Genomic DNA, 18,217 nt, shown 5'->3' on the forward strand with positions numbered 1-18,217 from the left:
GAAGTAGTAGTATTATAGTTACTGGTGATTGACTCTAAGATCCTGAAAAGAAAAGAGGTACAAAGGCATCCTGCCTCCTGTTAGATCAGATTTCTCCCTAGTGTTAATTCCATAAACATAGTCCATAGTGGTTTAAGGAACAGAAAACAGTCAATAAGAAATTTTGTGACTGGTTTCCTGCCTCTATTTTCCCAACCAAGAGGTATCTCAGCTTCTCAGATTCTGCCCTTTTTTTTCTTACCATCTAAGAATCTCTTCATCTTTGGTCCCTCATTTTGATTCAGAGTACCCACAATGTTCTTACCCCAAACCCAAATCTTTAATTTTGAATGTCCAATGTCCTTGTTTCCTTATTCTTACTGTGTAACAATAAGGTACAGGGGATTACTTTCTACCTAAATTTCCCATGCACTGGGTTTCTTTCTTTCTCCCTTTGATGAGACCCATGTAACAGTGGCCAACGAGCTCTGTGGATTTAGTAAGAGAGAAGCATAATTTAGCAAAACCTTTTCTGAACAATGGAATCTTGGGAAAATAACTCCCCCCCACCTATTTTGAGAAGCTGCTAAGTGCCCTCCACTCTTCTTATGAGATCTAGGTTCTTGTGAGTCAAAGTTTAAGGACAACTACATCCGAGATTCTTATTCTTACTCATAAGAAGAAAGAATAAAACCAATTCATGAAGGAAAAAAGGAGTTCTCACATACCTGATATATCATCTTCTTCATTCCATCCAGGACGATTCACTCTCTCTTCCACAATTGTCCCTGTCCTCCTCTTCAATAAATACTGCCGCCCAATTGTCATTTTCCCTGCCCTTTTGGCACCTTTCACAATTGTTTTTGAGAAGGTGCTGTAAGTCATAAAACCAAAGAGGCCATCAATTTAATATGAGGACAACATTTACATTTTTTGACACCTACACAGCTCAACTTATTCCTTTTCTATACCCATAGCTACTAGGATTATGGAGCCCTTCAGTAAGTCTCTCCTTTTTAGATCATTTTGTATATGGCAGAGACTAATTTCCTATAAAACACTGTTATCATCAGGACAGCTGAAGGCAAAAAGTGCAAGAACCCAGAGTAGCACATAAGCTACTTATTCCAAATCTAAACTCAGTTGGACTTTGGGTCGAACATGCCCCTTAATGCACTCTGGTTACCCATGCCACCTCCTCCACCAGCTCTCACAAACTATGCTGGTAGAAGTCCTCCTTCATGGAAGCCTGTCTGCTCCACTCTCTACTAATTCAAACTCTTTCTACTAACTCATAGGCTTTTCTTTGAGATCATGTAAGAATTATATTTAGCACCATGTCTAAGTATGTGTGGTGTCCTGCCTTCTGACACTGTAAACCTTTACATACTCAAGACAATTCTGAGTTGTTTTAAATCTTAAAATTGCTGTATCTATCTTGTAGCTGGATAGATTAAGCTCAATACAGAAAACGTTGATGTGTGTGTGTGTGTGTGTGTGTGTGTGTATTCCCTCCCACAGTCCATAGATTCTAAACATAAAATGCCATACAAAGCTTCATATCTTCCATAGAGGGTTGGAATAAGAGATGTCACAGGCTCCCCTGTGACTCCATACTGCAAAGACAAGATGTCTGGCTCGCTGCTGTAAATGCCTAGGAAGCTGCTCATGTTTCAGTGTATCATTTCTGGATTTCCATGGGCCCCTTTACTCACCAGGGAACTGTGGTACAGGTGGTCAGCTATGCAAGATAGTAATGACACACTGTCTGGAACCTCAACTCTTCTATAACCTCCAGCATACCCCACTTCTGGGCAAAGAAAAGGGCTCTTCTCCAAAGTCTGCAGAGTACTCCCTTATACGTAATTTGTACTGACAGATGCCCAAATTCTAAGTGATTAATAATGAATGAACTGAGCTTTTGGCTCCTATATTTTATTACTAATTGAAGATAAATTTTAAGCAATTGTTATTTTGTAATAACCGAAATGTAAAAGTTTCGACATAAATTACTAAAAATTTTCAGAAAACAAGGGGTCCCACAAAGAAATAAGACAACTAAATGCAATGTCTGATCCTGGAATGGATCCTGTACTAGGCAGAAAAAAAAAAAAAGCTATAAAGGATTATCAGCAATTTGAACAAGGACGCTGGATTAGATATAAGTTATATACCAATTCAATTTCCTGGTTATATACCATGGTTTGTTCTTAGAAAATACGTATCAATATATTTAAGGATAAAGGAGTATTATGTATATAATTCAAATGGTTTAAAAAAATACATATGTGAGAGAAAATGATAAAAAAAATGGAGCAAAACATAAACAATTGTTGTATCTAGGTAAATGGTATATAGGAATTCTTTGTGTTATGTTGCAACTTTTCTGTAAATTTGAAACTAAACCAAAACAAAAAGTTACAGAAAAAGAAAAAACAAAGGCTACCATCTCTAGATCAAAGCAAAACTGTCTACTAGGTCTGGATATCAAAGAAAACTGAAGGGCCTGCTCAAAGCCAGTTAGAAAGGAATCAATATGGGAAAAAGGGGGAACAGAGTTTCACATTCCAAAAAATGTATCATGAGCAATGGACATATTGGTCAAAACCTTTTATAGCATTTAGTTATTGAAACTTGCTCCACACATCAGTGCTACTGCTCCATAACTTTCCGAGCTATGTCCAATGGGCTTCACAGGAGGACAAACAAAAACAGCAGTCACGTATACACTGACACAAAGAGAGGTCACTTCCCCCATCGGGGAGTTATGAAAAGGCTGAAATGAAGAAACTTGACTGTCTTCTTACCGGAAGGATGTGTTCTTTTCCTTCTGTTTGGGTAAAATTATTTGTGGGGTAGTTTGTCCAGCAGCAAAAGCAAAGGTGGTGAAAATGGACTGAGGATAACGGAACTTCATTAGCTGTTTCTTAAAGATCTCTACTACCTCTGGACTCACTTCTTCATCAAACGCTACTTTAATCAACTAGAAGGAAAAGAGAGAAAATGCTTTAGGATTAATTAAGGATTTCCAGATAACATCCTCCCAAGTTATTGAAATACCAGAAAGTTAATACTAAATGGCAGAAGTCCAGAGGTTGAGGGGACCTTGGATATCATGTAATACAATTTTTTATTTAAAAAAAGGGCTCAAAAATTTTTTTTTTAAAAAGGGCTTGGAAAGGTATACTTGTCATAGATGGTTCACTGGCAAGGAAAATCATGTATCTTTTTTTTTTTTTTTTTTTTTTGAAAATCATGTATCTTGAAGTTGGGTTTCTTTAAGACTACCTTTTCTATGATGGGATAGAGAAATTAACTTACAGTGTCTGAATTAGGAAACATGTCTTTCTTTTTTTTCAACTATTGGCTCTAGATGGAGAATTTGGCCTAAGGAAGCTTCTTCTTACCCAGAATTACCATAAATCTAGTAAGAAAAAGTCTGCGTGACTAGAATCCTAAGCAAGATAGCCAGGCAATATTCCAGTTTAGAGTCCTCTGGCAGGTGGACCAGTGAAGAAATCCCCGGGAGGTCCCTGCCCCCAGGTGATGGGACTAGGTCTGGAGCCTAGAGATCAGTAGCCTCGCATTTCACACAATGAGCACATGGAGGTCCTAGGGGTGGCTGGAAGAAATGCAGCAAGAACTGGCGCCCTCAAAAATCTGAGAAGTCAGAGACAAGGCATAAAAATAGGAAGAGCAAAATTTTATAGACTAAGAACTATAAAAAGGAAAATCTAAAAGAAGATCACTCTTCCCATGTCTGCTTTTATCAGTAATTCCACAAGTTCTGATATGTTTAAAGCTCGCTAGAAAATCCTCTGCTTAATTAAAAGCTATTTAGTTAGTACCAATAGTACTTTAGCCCTGACTATAATTCTTAGAGTTTTATCTCTTCCACAGAAGTGCCATAGGGCATTTCCTTCTGAAACAGGTGCCAAGAGAATTGTTTTCTCTCTAAAGCCTTTATCAAACACAAAGGTATGACTTGGCAGAGAACAAGAGCCAACTGTATGTGTCTGAATTTCTAAGATCACTAATTATTGACAGATATCTGTTGGTACTCAGTTGGCCAAGGGGTTCAGGAAGTGAGGGATTAAATACAGAACGATTCGGGTTTACTCAGTTGAAGATTACCCTCTCACACCCTCTAATCCTCATCCTCTAACGTCTGAGTCCATTACCACAGAAAGTAGCCACATCATTTGTAGAAAACTCTTAAATAGTAGAGAAATGGTGGCTCCCTTTTTAAAAAAATTTTTTTGAAAGATTTTATTTATTTGACAGACAGAGATCACAAGTGGCAGAGAGGCAGGCAGAGGGAGGGGAAAAGCAGGCTCCTTGCTGAGCAGAGAGCCCCACACAGGGCTGGATCCCAGGACCCTGGGATCATGACCTGAGCCGAAGGCAGAGGCTTTAACCCACTGAGCCATCCAGGTGTCCCTGGCTCCCTTTCTTAATACCTGAAAAGATGCTGATGTAATCTGTAGTCCCTCTTGCATGTTCTGCTGCAGCTGGTTCTGCATGGTAATCTTCTTCTCCTTGGTGATGGAGGCAATAGGAAAACTCCGCACAACTGTCTGCTCACCAACTACAGGAAAGAAGGACACAGACTCAGCAACAGCACTTTATTGGTTATTTATAGAATCCCTGCTTCTCATTTTATCAGCCTCTGCTAACAAAATATATCAGGAGAGGCTGATGCCCAAGAATGCAGTGAGAAAATGCCATGATTCCAGAATCACATTCATTGATTTTATTGCATGGCAATTCACTCCTGAGACATGATCCTTTCCTGGAGTGAATGAACCGTCCCAGTCTGCTTGCCTTCATTCTTTCTACTTCTCCGAACGGCTGTGTGCCACACCAGATCACCTGGTTTAAGGCAATCTTAAACATTTTTAATCTTAAAGGCATCCATGACATTTATTGTAAGTATAAAGCAAAAAAGAAAAGATTTTTAAAATGTGTTTCCATATATGATAAAAGGTGCCATATCATGTATTTGTGCCTTCAGAAGATACAAGACTAAGTGTAGGCTGAAGAGTTTTAAAAATTTAAATATTAAAGCAAGGAAGGGAAAATGTAAATAATTATCAACTACTAGAGGTTGTGAAGATGCAAGCCTAGAAAATAAGTAGTACACGCAAAGCCTCACTTGGAAAGTTCAAAGATCCCCCTGGGAGAGGAGAGTCACATGCTGAATATAACATGTCATTAGCTCCTAAGTTTGAGGGAACGGAGATTTAAATATTTCAGAAAGGGAGAAGATTTCTGCGAGCTAGATGGCTAGAGAATGATTCCTGGAGGAAGTGAGAGGGAAGGTGAGGTTTGAAGAGAGCGTAGGCTTAGATCTGCAGAGAGGGAGAGGAGGGAAATTCAGGCAGTGGTACAAGTGAAAGACCAGGAACAGCAATGAGCAAGGCGCCTTGGCTAGTAAGGCAGATGGGTGAGAACTGAACTAGGTTTATGAGTTCACCCATACATCTACTTATCATCATCAGAATTTCTCATTTCCTGGATCTATCAACTCCTAACCTAGAAAATTCTGATTATCCTCTTATGCTGAGCTCATATCCAGAGGCTAAACTAAATTAGGATGTATATAGAATTTATACAGAATTTAGTCCTAGGATGTATCAAACAACCTATACTTATACAATACACATAAAATTATCATATTTCTAGGTGTCATTAAAGGAGATATTTTAAATTAGAAATTTAAAAAGAGAAATGAAAGAGGCAATAAGAAGGCTTTCTCTGATAAAAATAGGTTCCCTAAAATGCAAAATTAACCCCAAAATTGACAGGAAAAAACGAGAGAACAATATAAGCCTTTATACTAAGTATGGTTTTGATTTTTTTTAAAAGGAAATAAACAAGAACAACTTAAGTGACCAAATATCTTATATATTTATATCCCCAGAATATATGTTTGTGGCCACTAAGCTCACAAGCCACAGTACAAAAGAAATTTTAAGTACTAGATATTTAGTTTCTTTTAAAATTACATTTGCTTTCAAATACAAATATAATTTATGTGTGGTGATATGGCAGGAAAGGGCTGAAAAATTTTGCTCCATTTTCTCTCTTTTCCAAATGAATACAACTATGTCCATAGATTCATTTTGTTTATTGAATTTATGAGATTTTTAAAAATTACATGGTAAGCACTCTTTTATGAATAAGACAATAAACCATCTTGATTCTATCCAACAGAGGAATTACGCAATTGTGAGATTTTAAGGATACTACATTTTTTTTTAAAAGATTTTATTTATTTATTTGACAGAGAGAGATTGCAAGTAGGCATAGAGGCAGGCAGAGAGAGAGAGAGAGGAGGAAGCAGAGAGCCCGATGCGGGACTCGATCCCAGGACCCTGAGATCATGACCTGAGCCGAAGGCAGCGGCTCAACCCACTGAGCCACCCAGGTGCCCTGGATACTACATTTTATACACCTAAAGTCCACTGTCTAAAAAAATGTACAGCACATATAGTACATCTCATCAAATGTTACTGATTGAAAAATTGCAGATGAGGAAGGAACTTTAGTGACCATTTATCTCAATGGTTCTCAATCCTTACTATGTATAAGAACCACTTCTGGGGCTTAAAAACGCACAGATGCCTGGGTCTTTCCATTCCTAGAATCCTATTCCAGGTATTAATTTAACTGTGTGAGGGTTGGGCCCAGATTGGTAGTTTTTTTTTTAAGCTTTCTGACAATTCAAATATGTAGTCAAGGCTGAGAACCACCGAATTATCACCAATTAAGCCCAATACCCTAGTTTTATAAAAGGGGAAACTAAAACTTGGAAGAGAGGTCAGGGGACTTAAGATATCACAATTAGCCAACAGCAGTCTGAATCTTAGCTTCTTATTTAGAGAGCAACAGCTCTAGCCCAAATGTTTTATGCTTTTCCCATCAACCAAAAGAGTTTAGAGATTACAGTGATTTAAAAAAGATAAATCAGACTTGATAGGGCATGCTATTCCTTTCTAATATGGAAGAGTACACAGAGTAGTAGAATATGGAAATAGAAGTTGAGGGAGTTTAGTGAATGGAAGTTGTCTGCCAAAAGGGAAATGAGGTTAGTTGAAATGTGACAAGAGGAAGTGGGGTTAGTTAGTGCTGTACAACCCTGTGATGCTTAGCATATCTTTCCACAAAAGGAATCGTGTGTCTGGAAGACCTGAACCTTGCAGTTAACTATGCAACTCAGAAAGGTGGGGCAAATCGGCAGGAGACCTCGTTATCAGCTTTATACCGTGAATATCCCTAAGTCACAATATACTGCCTCATGAAATTCTGATTGTTTCAGTGAATAAATCTCATAAAATTCTGATTGTTTCAGTGAATAAACCTCATGAAATTATGATTGTTTCAGTGAATGAACCCTTGATGTACTGTTTAGAAGATACCCTTGGTTCTTTAAATAAGACTTTAAAATCCAAATAATCATTAGCTTTGACAGACAAAGGATTCTAAAAACTACTTGGTGACAAAAGGCTTTCTTTGAATCTGAAATGATCTGCAAATTACTGCACACAAATGGAATCAAAACCTCAAGCAGCACATGGATATCCATATTCTGATGGCATAATATGAGTCATACCTAGCTGATCATGGGGAGTCCCCCTGAAAAGAATTCTATATGTGGTAAGGAACAAGGCTCCTTCTGCTGGCAGGAGCTGAGGGCCTCCAAGAAGGCCTCCAGTAGCTTCTTCTCTTCCATCAGGGTCTAGCAGGACTCGAAGACCTTCACAGACGATTTCTTCTCCTGGCAGGAGAGCAGGCCTGAGAATCTTGGGCTAATAACAGAGAAAGTATTTCAAACACAAATCTTGTGGGGTTTCTAACACTTAGACCAAAGTTATCTTTTCAGTTGCAGATCTAAAAAACCTAAGTCAGACTGCTTAAGTAGCCAAAACGAGAAAACAGATTAGGGAAGAGGCAGAAATGACGTTTTTGTATCCAAATGTGAAAAGATTCTTTGTTCATTTATTTAATTTTTTAAGATTCTTTATTATTAACAGTAAAATCATTGGAAATTACTAAGATGTTTAAAATATCTGTTCAATGGAACATTTTGCAACCATTGAAAAAAATGACCTAGATCTGTATGTGTGAACATACAAAGATATCAAGGGTACACTGTCAAGTAAAAAAAGGAAGCTGTAAACCAGTATGTATATTATAATTCCCTCTTTTTGGAAAAAGGAAAAATGGTGAGAATATGGACTAAACTGTTAAAGGTGGTACTATCATGGTTAAAGGCAGAGGTGAGGTGGAGTTGGAAAGACCAAGGAGGACTTTTACCCTGTTTAATGTGTATTTCTTTAATAGTTTAATTTTATACAAGGAACACTGTTACTTCTATAAACTTAAAAAACAAATAATTAGAAAAACAGATGCATCTTTGAAAGGATCTGCCCTTCTTGGCCTTTATTGAAGATTAACACAAAAACTGGCCAAGTAATGAACATTTACACATCTTGGGAAATGTACAACCACATGATACACTCCTCTGGAAATAACAGTGCTAGGAAAAAAAAAATCACCTCTCCTGAAGATCTAATACGCTTACTTTTTACTAAGCAATAAAAATTATATAAATCAGTACTATTCTTTTTGTTGGCTCTAGGAAGCTCAGAGCTAAATGTAAAGCCAAAGTTATAATGATATTCAATTTCTCATAGAAATATCTTTCCTATCCATCTGCCTTCTGATTTTTCTTTTGAATTTATTTTTAATAGTTCTGTTATAGAGGTAAGTCCTGACACTAGTCCACAGACTGGTGCCAGATTAGCTGCAAAATAATCATCTGGGAGGCTTGTATTTGAAAGTATAGATTCCCAGACCAAGTCTCAGGGAACTCTAATTCAGGAGGCTGGGGTGGGGTTCAGGACTCTCAATTTTTAATAGACTTCCCAGATTCCCAGATGCTTGGGAGGTATGCTTACAACGTAAACAGATTCAGGAACCTGGTATTTTTATGGTAATTGCCTTAAGTCCTTTTTTTCTGGAAGTGGGCAGGGCATAAAATCTTGTCTTGGGCTTGGAAGTTAGAATGTTCAAAATTTATGCCCTGCCTATAAAAATAGACTCAACAAGAGGCTATTATGGCTCCTTTGTTGAATCTATTATTCTCTTTCAGTGTCTGTTTTATAAGGATCTACCTGGTAAACTCCTCTGAAAGTTTAATGTATCATTAAAAGTGGAGTCTCTGTAAAAGGTTAGGAGAAGGTGCTTTCTGGGGCACAAAAGTGTATTGTTGCTGTTTTTAAGAAGAGATGTTATAACCCGAAAGCATACAGTTGGAATAATTACCTTCTGTATAGGTGGGAGTCTTCTGCTCTCTCGATGTACTGCTTCTAGGGTCTCAATGTGCATAGCTACAATTCCTAGGATAAGTCAGTGTATTCAAAATAAAAGAGAACAAAATAAGCAGAATTAATATAAATTCTGAATGTTTTAGAATTAAAAACTAATCACAGTTTAGTGGTTCCTCAGAAAGTTAAACACAGAATTACCATATGATGTAGCAATTCCACTCCTAGGTACATACGTAAAAAATAAAAAATAAGCACTCAAACAAATAGTTGTATGTGGATATTCATAGTAGCTAGAAGTCAGAAACAATCCAGATGTCCACCAACAGTTGAACGGATAAACAAAATGTGGTATATCCATACAATGGAATAGTATCTGGCCATAAAAATGAATGGCATTCTGATACCTGCTACAACATGGAAGAACTTAGAAAACATTATGCTAAGTGAAAGAAGCCAGACACACAGGAACATATATTGTATGATTTAACTTATAAGAAATATCTAGAATAGGCAAATTCATAGAGATATAGAGCTTACCAGGGACTACAGAAATGGAGAACAGGGAGTTAGGGCTTAATGGGTAGAGTGTGTATTTCAGTGATAAAAAAGTTTTTGGTAAAGGATAGTGGTAATGACTGCACAACACTGTGAATGTGATTAACATCAGTGAATTCTACACTTAAAATAGCTTCAAGTGGCAAATTTTACATTATATATATTTTACCATAATTTAGAAATATTAAAAAAATTAATCAGAACATAAAATGGCACACTAAACTACATAAAAGACAAGTACTGTAGGTGTTATGCTGAAAAAAATAGATCCCTAAAAACAATTCTTACTCAATTATCTCCAATATTCTTTTTCTCTAGTATCTGTAAGTTGGTTACCTGGTATCATGCAATGAAGGCTCTTGATGTGATCCTGAGTAACTCCACTCTCTGTGCAAACCTTGTCAATAAATCGGGTAATGAATCGCACAACAGAATTGGCGATGTCATTATTCTCTGAATCTTCAAACCCACTTTCTGTATCATAGCTCTCAGCTACGCTTCCTGCAATACTGAGAAAATCAAGGAAAGAAATCATGGTTAGTAATCAAATGTAACAAATGACTATTCTATCACCGTTAATTCTGACAGAAATTTAAATCTGCCTACATTAGGAGATTCTATTTGCCTACATTTGAAAGCTACTGTCGGGCACTGTCCTTTGGATCCAGACTTATTTTTGTAAGAAATACCTCTGTCATTCTCCTAAAAAGGAACTCAGGAACCACAGAAACTAAAGCAAAAACAGACTCTTTCATTTATTATCTGATACTTGAAACTTCTAAAAAAAAAAAAAACAAAACCAAAAACCTGTTCTCTCAAGTTAATTACCACACAGAACCAGACAAAGTAATATTGCTATCTTTGGCCTTTGACAACTAGGAGACATGTTCCCTGGTAGGCGAAGTGAAAGAACTTTTCCCAGAAAATAGCATATTGTTTCAAATGGAAGAACCAAACTGTCCTGCGAGCCTTTCTGTTGCCAATATTTGTCTCTTTGAGTGAACCACAGCACTTCTAGACACTTTGAAGCCATCAGTCTTCTGTACATGATAAAATCATGCAACAGAAGGGAATGAATTTGAAATAATGCATATGAAAGCTCAATCCCTGTCTTTGCTGCTTATTCAGTTTCCACTGTTTGACAAACACTCTGGCCTCCTATGCCTTCTTTTAGACTGCTCATCATGGAAAAGACTCCTTTGTTTGTTCTAAACTACTTAGTTCTCTTTCCTCCAAATCCAACTACATTAGCTGAATCAGTCTTAAGGTAAAGCTAAACTGTGAATATGGCCTCACACCATCCCAGAGCATTAAAGGACTTAAGTGTCTTAGCCATTCACTACATAGACTTTCAAGGAGCTTGGTCATCTATAGTTTGAAGCAATGAAGGCCTAGGCTATATTGTTCACATAAAATAACTTCTCTGCAGGAGGAAATAAGAGACCTGTGCAGTTGACTGCATAGTGTAAAAGGCTGATTTTAAAACAACAAAAAATTGTTTAGCCTGGGAGACTAAAAGCTCTTGGATATTCTTGACAAAAATAAAGCATCTGGGATAGAGAGATTGAGAGGTTGGGGTCAGAGATGTGGGCTGTGGATGAGTTTCTTTCTTTCTTTTTTTTAAAGATTTTATTTATTTATTTGTCAGAGAGAGAGCGAGCGAGAGCGAGCACAGGCAGACAGAGTGGAAGGCAGAGTCAGAGAGAGAAGCAGGCTTCCTGCAGAGCAAGGAGCCCGATGTGGGACTCGATCCCAGGACGCTGGGATCATGACCTGAGCCGAAGGCAGCTGCTTAACCAACTGAGCCACCCAGGCGTCCCTGTGGATGAGTTTCTAAGAGAGTATGACGTGTGTGGAAAGAGGACTGAGAATGGGGGAGAAGAGAAGCTGCCTGAAAGAGCCTGAGAAGGATTTATAAGAGTTAGAAGAACTACCAGCATGTTAAGAGTATCACTGAAGACCTAAGAGGTTAGAACATCACTTCTGGGACGCCTGGGTGGCTCAGTGGGTTAAGCCGCTGCCTTCGGCTCAGGTCATGATCTCAGGGTCCTGCGATCGAGTCCCACATCAGGCTTTCTGCTCAGCAGGGACTCTCTCTGCCTGCCTCTCTGCCTTCTTGTGTTCTCTCTCTCTCTCTCTGTCAAATAAATAAATCTTTAAAAAAAAAAAAAAAAGAACATCACTTCTGTTGGGTAAGCAGTTCATGAATTCATTCATTTCATCATATGTTCAACCAACTACTTATTGGGTATGTACTACATACAAAGAGCTGGGGGTACAGCAATGAATGAGTCATACAATAAGCAAATATACGAAAACAAATCAGATTGTGGAAAGTGCCATGAAAGAAAAAAAATGCAAGGTAGGACAAAGAATGATGCTTGTGCTACTTAAGATAGGGAAGTCAGGAAGACCTCTCTAGGTAGACGGCACTTGAGCAGAGAATTAAGTGAAGTGAGGGAGTGATTCTTGTGACTGTTTCAGGAGTCTATTCCAAATTGTGGGAACAAATACCAAGACCCTGAGGCGGTATTATGTTTAGAGTGTTTGAGGATTAACATTAGCAGGGAGATCAGTTTTCTTGACAGAAGAATGACAGGAAATAAAGTCAGAGCAGTCGTCAAGAGCCAAATCCTGTTAGGTCTTGTAGTCCATCATTCTAAATGGCACTGGAAGTCCATGTCGGGTCAGGAGCAAGGTATGGTTGTGGACATGATTATAGACAAATGCAATGCACACACTGAAAAAAGGAGGGCCCAGAAACAAAAAGTAACTAATGAACAAGAAGTTCATTAGTAATTTTCCAGAGTGCTCTCTGTAAATTGCTATGGCAGAAAGTAACTGAAGGGCTTGATCAGTAGTGGGTGAGACAGCCGAAAAAATTAGGTCATGAAAGAAGAGAGACTGTGGGAGGTGGTTACGAACAATCAGATGAAGTGAAGGTCTTTTATATGAAGTTGGAAAAAAAAGAGTCGAGCAGCTCTGCAGGTAAGGCAAATGCTTAAAATTTTGAAATATGTACAGCAGTATTTGCCCCAAATACTTTATTTAGTCTGTTAAGCGAAGAACAGGAGGGTCTCTGGATGCGCGCTTTTTGGTACCTGTTCGTGACAATGCTGTTGCTTCCACTCTCCCAGTCTCCTGGTGCCGACGTTCTCAGGAGCTTGTTTTTACTCGTATCCAGTGGAACTAGCAGGTTGACCATGAGGTTTGCAAAATGAATGGCCTGACTGAAGACAGTGCTTTCCTCACGCTGCACCAGCTCCTGCTGAGTTACTTTGCTCAGAGAAGGCCAAAGGCGTAGCTGCTCAGCTGCCAGGTCCATTGCTGTCTTCTCCTGATTCCGGTCATCTGGAAGCTTCTCCTAAAAAAAATGAAGCAAAACAATGTAAATCCATGACCCAGGTTTCACAAATCATGGAACATGTTTCAATTATCTATCTATTAAATACCCATGTCACCAAAAAAAAAAAAAAAAAAAAAAAAAAGAAAGAAAGAAAATATATAAATAAAACATAACAATAACAACAAAACAAAATCAACTCTTCTTTTTCCTGCCAGCTCCAGCCGGACTTGAGTGGAACAATGTGCTAAATCCAAGGAAGTAGCAGCAAAGCCTTTTACTTCGAACATTTCATTGCATTTATTTATCTCTATGGCCCTGCTCCTTTCAAACAGCCAGTTGTAATAAACTGTCGAAGGGAAATATATATATATATATATATATATATATATATATATATCTCATATCTCCTTTATCCATTCATCTGTTGATGGACATTTGGGCTCCTTCCATATTTGTGGCCACTGCTGCTAAAAACATTGGGGTGCAGGTGCCCCTTTGGATCACTATGTTTGTATTCTTTGGGCAAATACCTAGTACTGCAATTGCTAGGTCATGGGGTAACTGTTTTTAACTTTTTAAGGAAGCTCCATACTATTTTCCAGAGTGGCTGTACCAGCCTGCATTCCCACCAGCAGCAGTTCCCCTTTCTTCGCATCCTTGCTAACATCTGTTGTTTTCTGACTTGTTAAGCTTAGCCTTTCTGACTGGTGTGAGGTGGTATCTTATTGTGGTTTTCATTTGTATTACCACAATGTTAGTGATGTGGAGCACTTTTGATGTGTCTGTTGGTCACTTGTACGTCTTCTTTGCAGAAATGTCAGTTGATGTCTTCTGCCCATTTCTTGCTGGGATTATTTGTTTTTTGGTGTTGAGTTTGAGAAGTTCTTTATAGACTGGATACTAGCCCTTTATCTGGTTAGACATTTGTATAAATATCTTCTTCCATTCCATTGGCTGCCTTCTGGTTTTGTCAACTGTTTCCTTTGCTGTGCAAAAGCTTTTTATTAGAGTAATTTAATTTTAATTCGACACGTCTTCAAAAAGTTAACTGCACAAAGACATCTGCTCAGGTATTTTCATTTTCTTTTTTCTGTTCAACTTACTATAATCATTTCCAAAGAATTCCTATTTATTAGCATGTAATAAAACAATTCCACTGCTAAAGACTGTATTAAGAAGCTATTATGGAAAAATATAATACCAGAAATCAACAGAAGAAAGATGATCACCACAGGACTCCCTAAGATGAACCTTAAATACACTGGCAGAAAGTGGCTAGATTTCCTTTTGCTCTGGGAATACTTGAATAAGCTTTCCTTGAAGCCACGACACCAGTTTCACACTAGTATCTTTTTTTTTAAATTTAAAGATTTTATTTATTTATTTGAGAGACGGAGATTATAAGTAGGCAGAGAAGCAGGCAGAGAGAGAGGAGGAAGCAGGCTCCCCGCTGAGCAGAGAGCCCAGACGGCCTGATCCCAGGACTCTGGGATCATGACCTGAGCTGAAGGCAGAGGCCTCAACCCACTGAGTCACCCAGGAGCACCCACACTAGTATCTTTCTTCTCTTACCTTTCGCTTCAGATGTGGGGCATGATTGTCTTCTGTGGCTGAGAGATAAAGGGAGCGCACCTGTTCCTGCACTGCATTGTAGAAGGTTGTCTCCCAAAATTGCTGATTTGTCCAAATGGGGTGGTCCTGAACACAGGTGTAAGCAAACTGGCTGACTCCAGGGGCCAGTTTCTGTGAGAACACACAATATGCATCACCACAGGGCCGACAGAGTCATGACAATTCAAAAAATTACAGGGGTCATGGTTAACCACAGATATCATTAAAGGGTTTATCTAAACAATAATCTTAGGGCAGTACAAGCTTAGCAATCAGAAACTTATTCATTTTTAACTGGCAACTTTGGGCTTGCTATTGAATCCTTCAGGGTCTCAGTCTTTCTATGGACATTTTAGCAATAGCTAGAAATCGAAGTTACCATATGAATTAGAGAATGTATGAAAAGTACCTGGCACTGTACTGTGCACACAGTAGAGCTGATAGCTCTTAGTACAACTGGGATATGTAAATGAAATTCATCATAACCTAAACATTAAACTTCAGACAATTAAAATTTTTTTTTTCTACAGTACATTTTTGGGGGGCACTGACTGAAATGTGAGAGAGCCTGCAGCTCGGCCTTACACACAGAATGAGGGCATATCACGCATCTGAAACTCCAGAAGTGTCACACCCTCCCTACTCTAGCTCTTTACCTCCCACCAAGGCTACTGCCTGCCTCACATACTCCCTAGCAGACTGTCCTGGGCTTTGAGGGCATTTTCTGCTCACCAAATGGTAATCTCAAACCATACCTTCCTTTCCAGGACTTCTGTTGGGCTTCAAATTAAGAGCAAACCTTACTCTGTGATTTACAGTAGAGAGAAGGAAAACTAACTGCAGGCATTTAGGGCACTTCATAAATATTTACACACCTCATTTAATACTAAATATAAGATGCACATTATTATTGCCAATTTACAGAACAGGAAACGGAAGTTCAGGGAGGTTTAAGGAATTGTCTCAAGTCAGATACCAAGTTACATAAGTAGTAAAGCTGGTTTTTAAGCCTAAAGTTTGCTTGGTTCCAAAACCCCTGCTCTTTTTTCTATACCGAATTGTCTTGCAAAAGAGCATCATAAAATAAATACTAATTAGCACTGCTGTTTTTTTCTGCATTTTAGGATTTTGTTTCTCAAAGTAATATTCTGCACTGAAGATCTGATATGATTTTTTTTTTAAAGATTTTATTTATTTATTTGACAGAGAGAGATCACAAGTAGGCAGCAAGGCAGGCAGAGAGAGAGAGAGAGGAGGAAGCAGGCTCCCTGCTGAGCAGAGAGCCCGATGCGGGACTCGATCCCAGGACCCTGAGATCATGACCTGAGCCGAAGGCAGCGGCTTAACCCACTGAGCCACCCAGGCGCCCCGAAGATCTGATATGATTTTAATTAACATTGTATTTTTGCTTTTACATATGATTCATATTGTCAAGTTTCAGTTAATGATTTAAACCATCTTTCCACAGCTCTTACTTTCATCTCTAAAGATTAAAGATGTTTCAAAACTTTTTTAATCCATCATTTCTCAGGAAACAGCAGGTAACATTCTCAAAGAACATCCTTTTTGTCCATTTTATTTTTTTTGGAATTGAGTAGAACTAAAGTTTCTGATATGTTTTCTTTTAAAGCAATTTAATAAACTGACTTCTTTCCACTTGATCTTAGCCAAAAGGCTGAGAAGCAAGTAAACTGACTTCTCTCTTAGAATATCAGACACTGAAGATTACATTAAGGTAATGTACCAAACTGTTATGTACCAAAAGTTGGTTCATTTCTTATGGATGCTTAACAGATGAATAAGACATTTGGTAAAAATGATATCCTTAATACATGCTAATTTTCTTTTGGCCTAGAGCAGACTAAACCTAGAACTGAAAATAGGCACCACACATACCATGAAATGTAGTACTTATGTAGTACTTACATGTACTAATGCAAGTGGGATGGCTGTTATTTTGCCTATGAGCGTCTACATATTTCTGCATCCCATGTGTAAGTCCCTTTCAAGACAGGACTATGTACTGCTGCTGAGGTGATTGACTATAACTCCAATCAGGTGGCTATAAGTTGAGATTGACTGTGATACAAAAATCAAGAGTTCCCCAACAGCAAGCTGCATAAGGATCGCTGTTGATCTTCATACTTCATATAGTATATGCCTATATACTTGTTTAAAAATACAGTTCCTACCTCCCAATGGGAAATTATGGGCAAAATGTGGTTCTGTGAGTACGTAAGCAGAAGCCACAGACAAAGTGAATCACATGTTCCTCCTATACTCTGCTTGCAGATACGTAGGATGCTGGTTGCGTGTGTGTGTGTGTGCCCCACAGCAATCTAAGGACTAACAATGTTCATTTTGAAAGGGATTTTAAAGACATGAAAGTCAAACAAGACAAAAATAATTCTCAGTTGCCTTTCCCGTAGGTGTAGTCAGAGGCAGCACTATTTCCTACAAATGTGATGTAATAAATACCTGCTCTTAAAATTTTGGAGTTCTGAAATTAATACAGATGGGCTCAGAAAACCAGAGCTTTTAACAAATCCTTATCAGTTTCTCAAATAAAGAAACCTACTTTTAGGATCGCTGACACACCAAAAAAACTATTATTAATTACAGATCTTTTATTACAAATTGTCAGAGCTCCCCAGGGATCTGAAAGTATAATGAAGTCCTTTCTTTGTTTTTCAGCATTTTTCTTACTGATGTTGCATATTCATTCTCCTTGGCAGTTACTTACCAATTATTATCTTCCTATTTATTGACAAACTAAAAATGAATATGCAAAAACTCACTCCCCCAAATCTTCCAAACAAAAGTGGACTATATATGTTCCAAGGCAGGAAGATGGTATAAAACAATGAAAGCAGCTCAAAGAGTCAGAACCCACAACGTGTTTACCAAGTGAGAAACTGTAGCAGTAGGACAAGTAACTATAGGATAAATACTTTTTGGTGACAAGACAGTTGCACATGGTTATGGCATCTGTTATATGCATAAGAAATCATTAATTTCCAAATACTCAAATACAATTATTTTTCCAAACATGAAATTCACCTCCTTTCTTTGTGGTTTCCTGCTACGTCTTCCCAAGCATAAGCAAGACACTGTGTCCAAGCATAAGCAAGAGACAGTGTTGGGATGGGCAGGGCCACTGCACTGATGGACAGGTGTGTTCTTAGGACCAGCAGAGGGCAGTAGCACATTATTCTGCCTACATCCCATCAGGACTTAATGATGGGAATTACAAAAATGGAGCATTGTGGTCTGGCTGGTCTTGAAAGTAGGTGGTAAGGTGAATACTTCATGTCTTCACTGTATATTTGAGAGACCTTACAAAGAAAATGGATTTACCTAAGGTCATCCAGCAAGATGGGCAGAAGAGAAA

At 38.2% G+C, this 18,217-nt stretch overlaps 1 protein-coding gene across 4 annotated transcripts in view; it reads right to left on the minus strand.

Moving 5' to 3' along the window:
- Nucleotides 1-18,217, minus strand: part of SBF2 (SET binding factor 2) — a 484,493-nt gene that overhangs the window by 50,018 nt on the left and 416,258 nt on the right. For all 4 annotated transcript variants that reach the window (XM_044258810.1, XM_044258813.1, XM_044258812.1 and 1 more), the window contains 8 exons: nucleotides 14,788-14,958; nucleotides 12,971-13,233; nucleotides 10,206-10,378; nucleotides 9,310-9,383; nucleotides 7,595-7,790; nucleotides 4,440-4,567; nucleotides 2,787-2,962; nucleotides 708-853 (listed from right to left, as the gene is read on the minus strand). In XM_044258810.1, the coding sequence (XP_044114745.1) occupies nucleotides 708-853; nucleotides 2,787-2,962; nucleotides 4,440-4,567; nucleotides 7,595-7,790; nucleotides 9,310-9,383; nucleotides 10,206-10,378; nucleotides 12,971-13,233; nucleotides 14,788-14,958 (1,327 nt within the window). The remainder of the gene's footprint in view (nucleotides 1-707; nucleotides 854-2,786; nucleotides 2,963-4,439; nucleotides 4,568-7,594; nucleotides 7,791-9,309; nucleotides 9,384-10,205; nucleotides 10,379-12,970; nucleotides 13,234-14,787; nucleotides 14,959-18,217) is intronic.

The sequence above is a fragment of the Neovison vison genome, chromosome 7, assembly GCF_020171115.1.
Source record: "Neovison vison isolate M4711 chromosome 7, ASM_NN_V1, whole genome shotgun sequence".
Lineage (NCBI taxonomy): Eukaryota > Metazoa > Chordata > Mammalia > Carnivora > Mustelidae > Neogale > Neogale vison.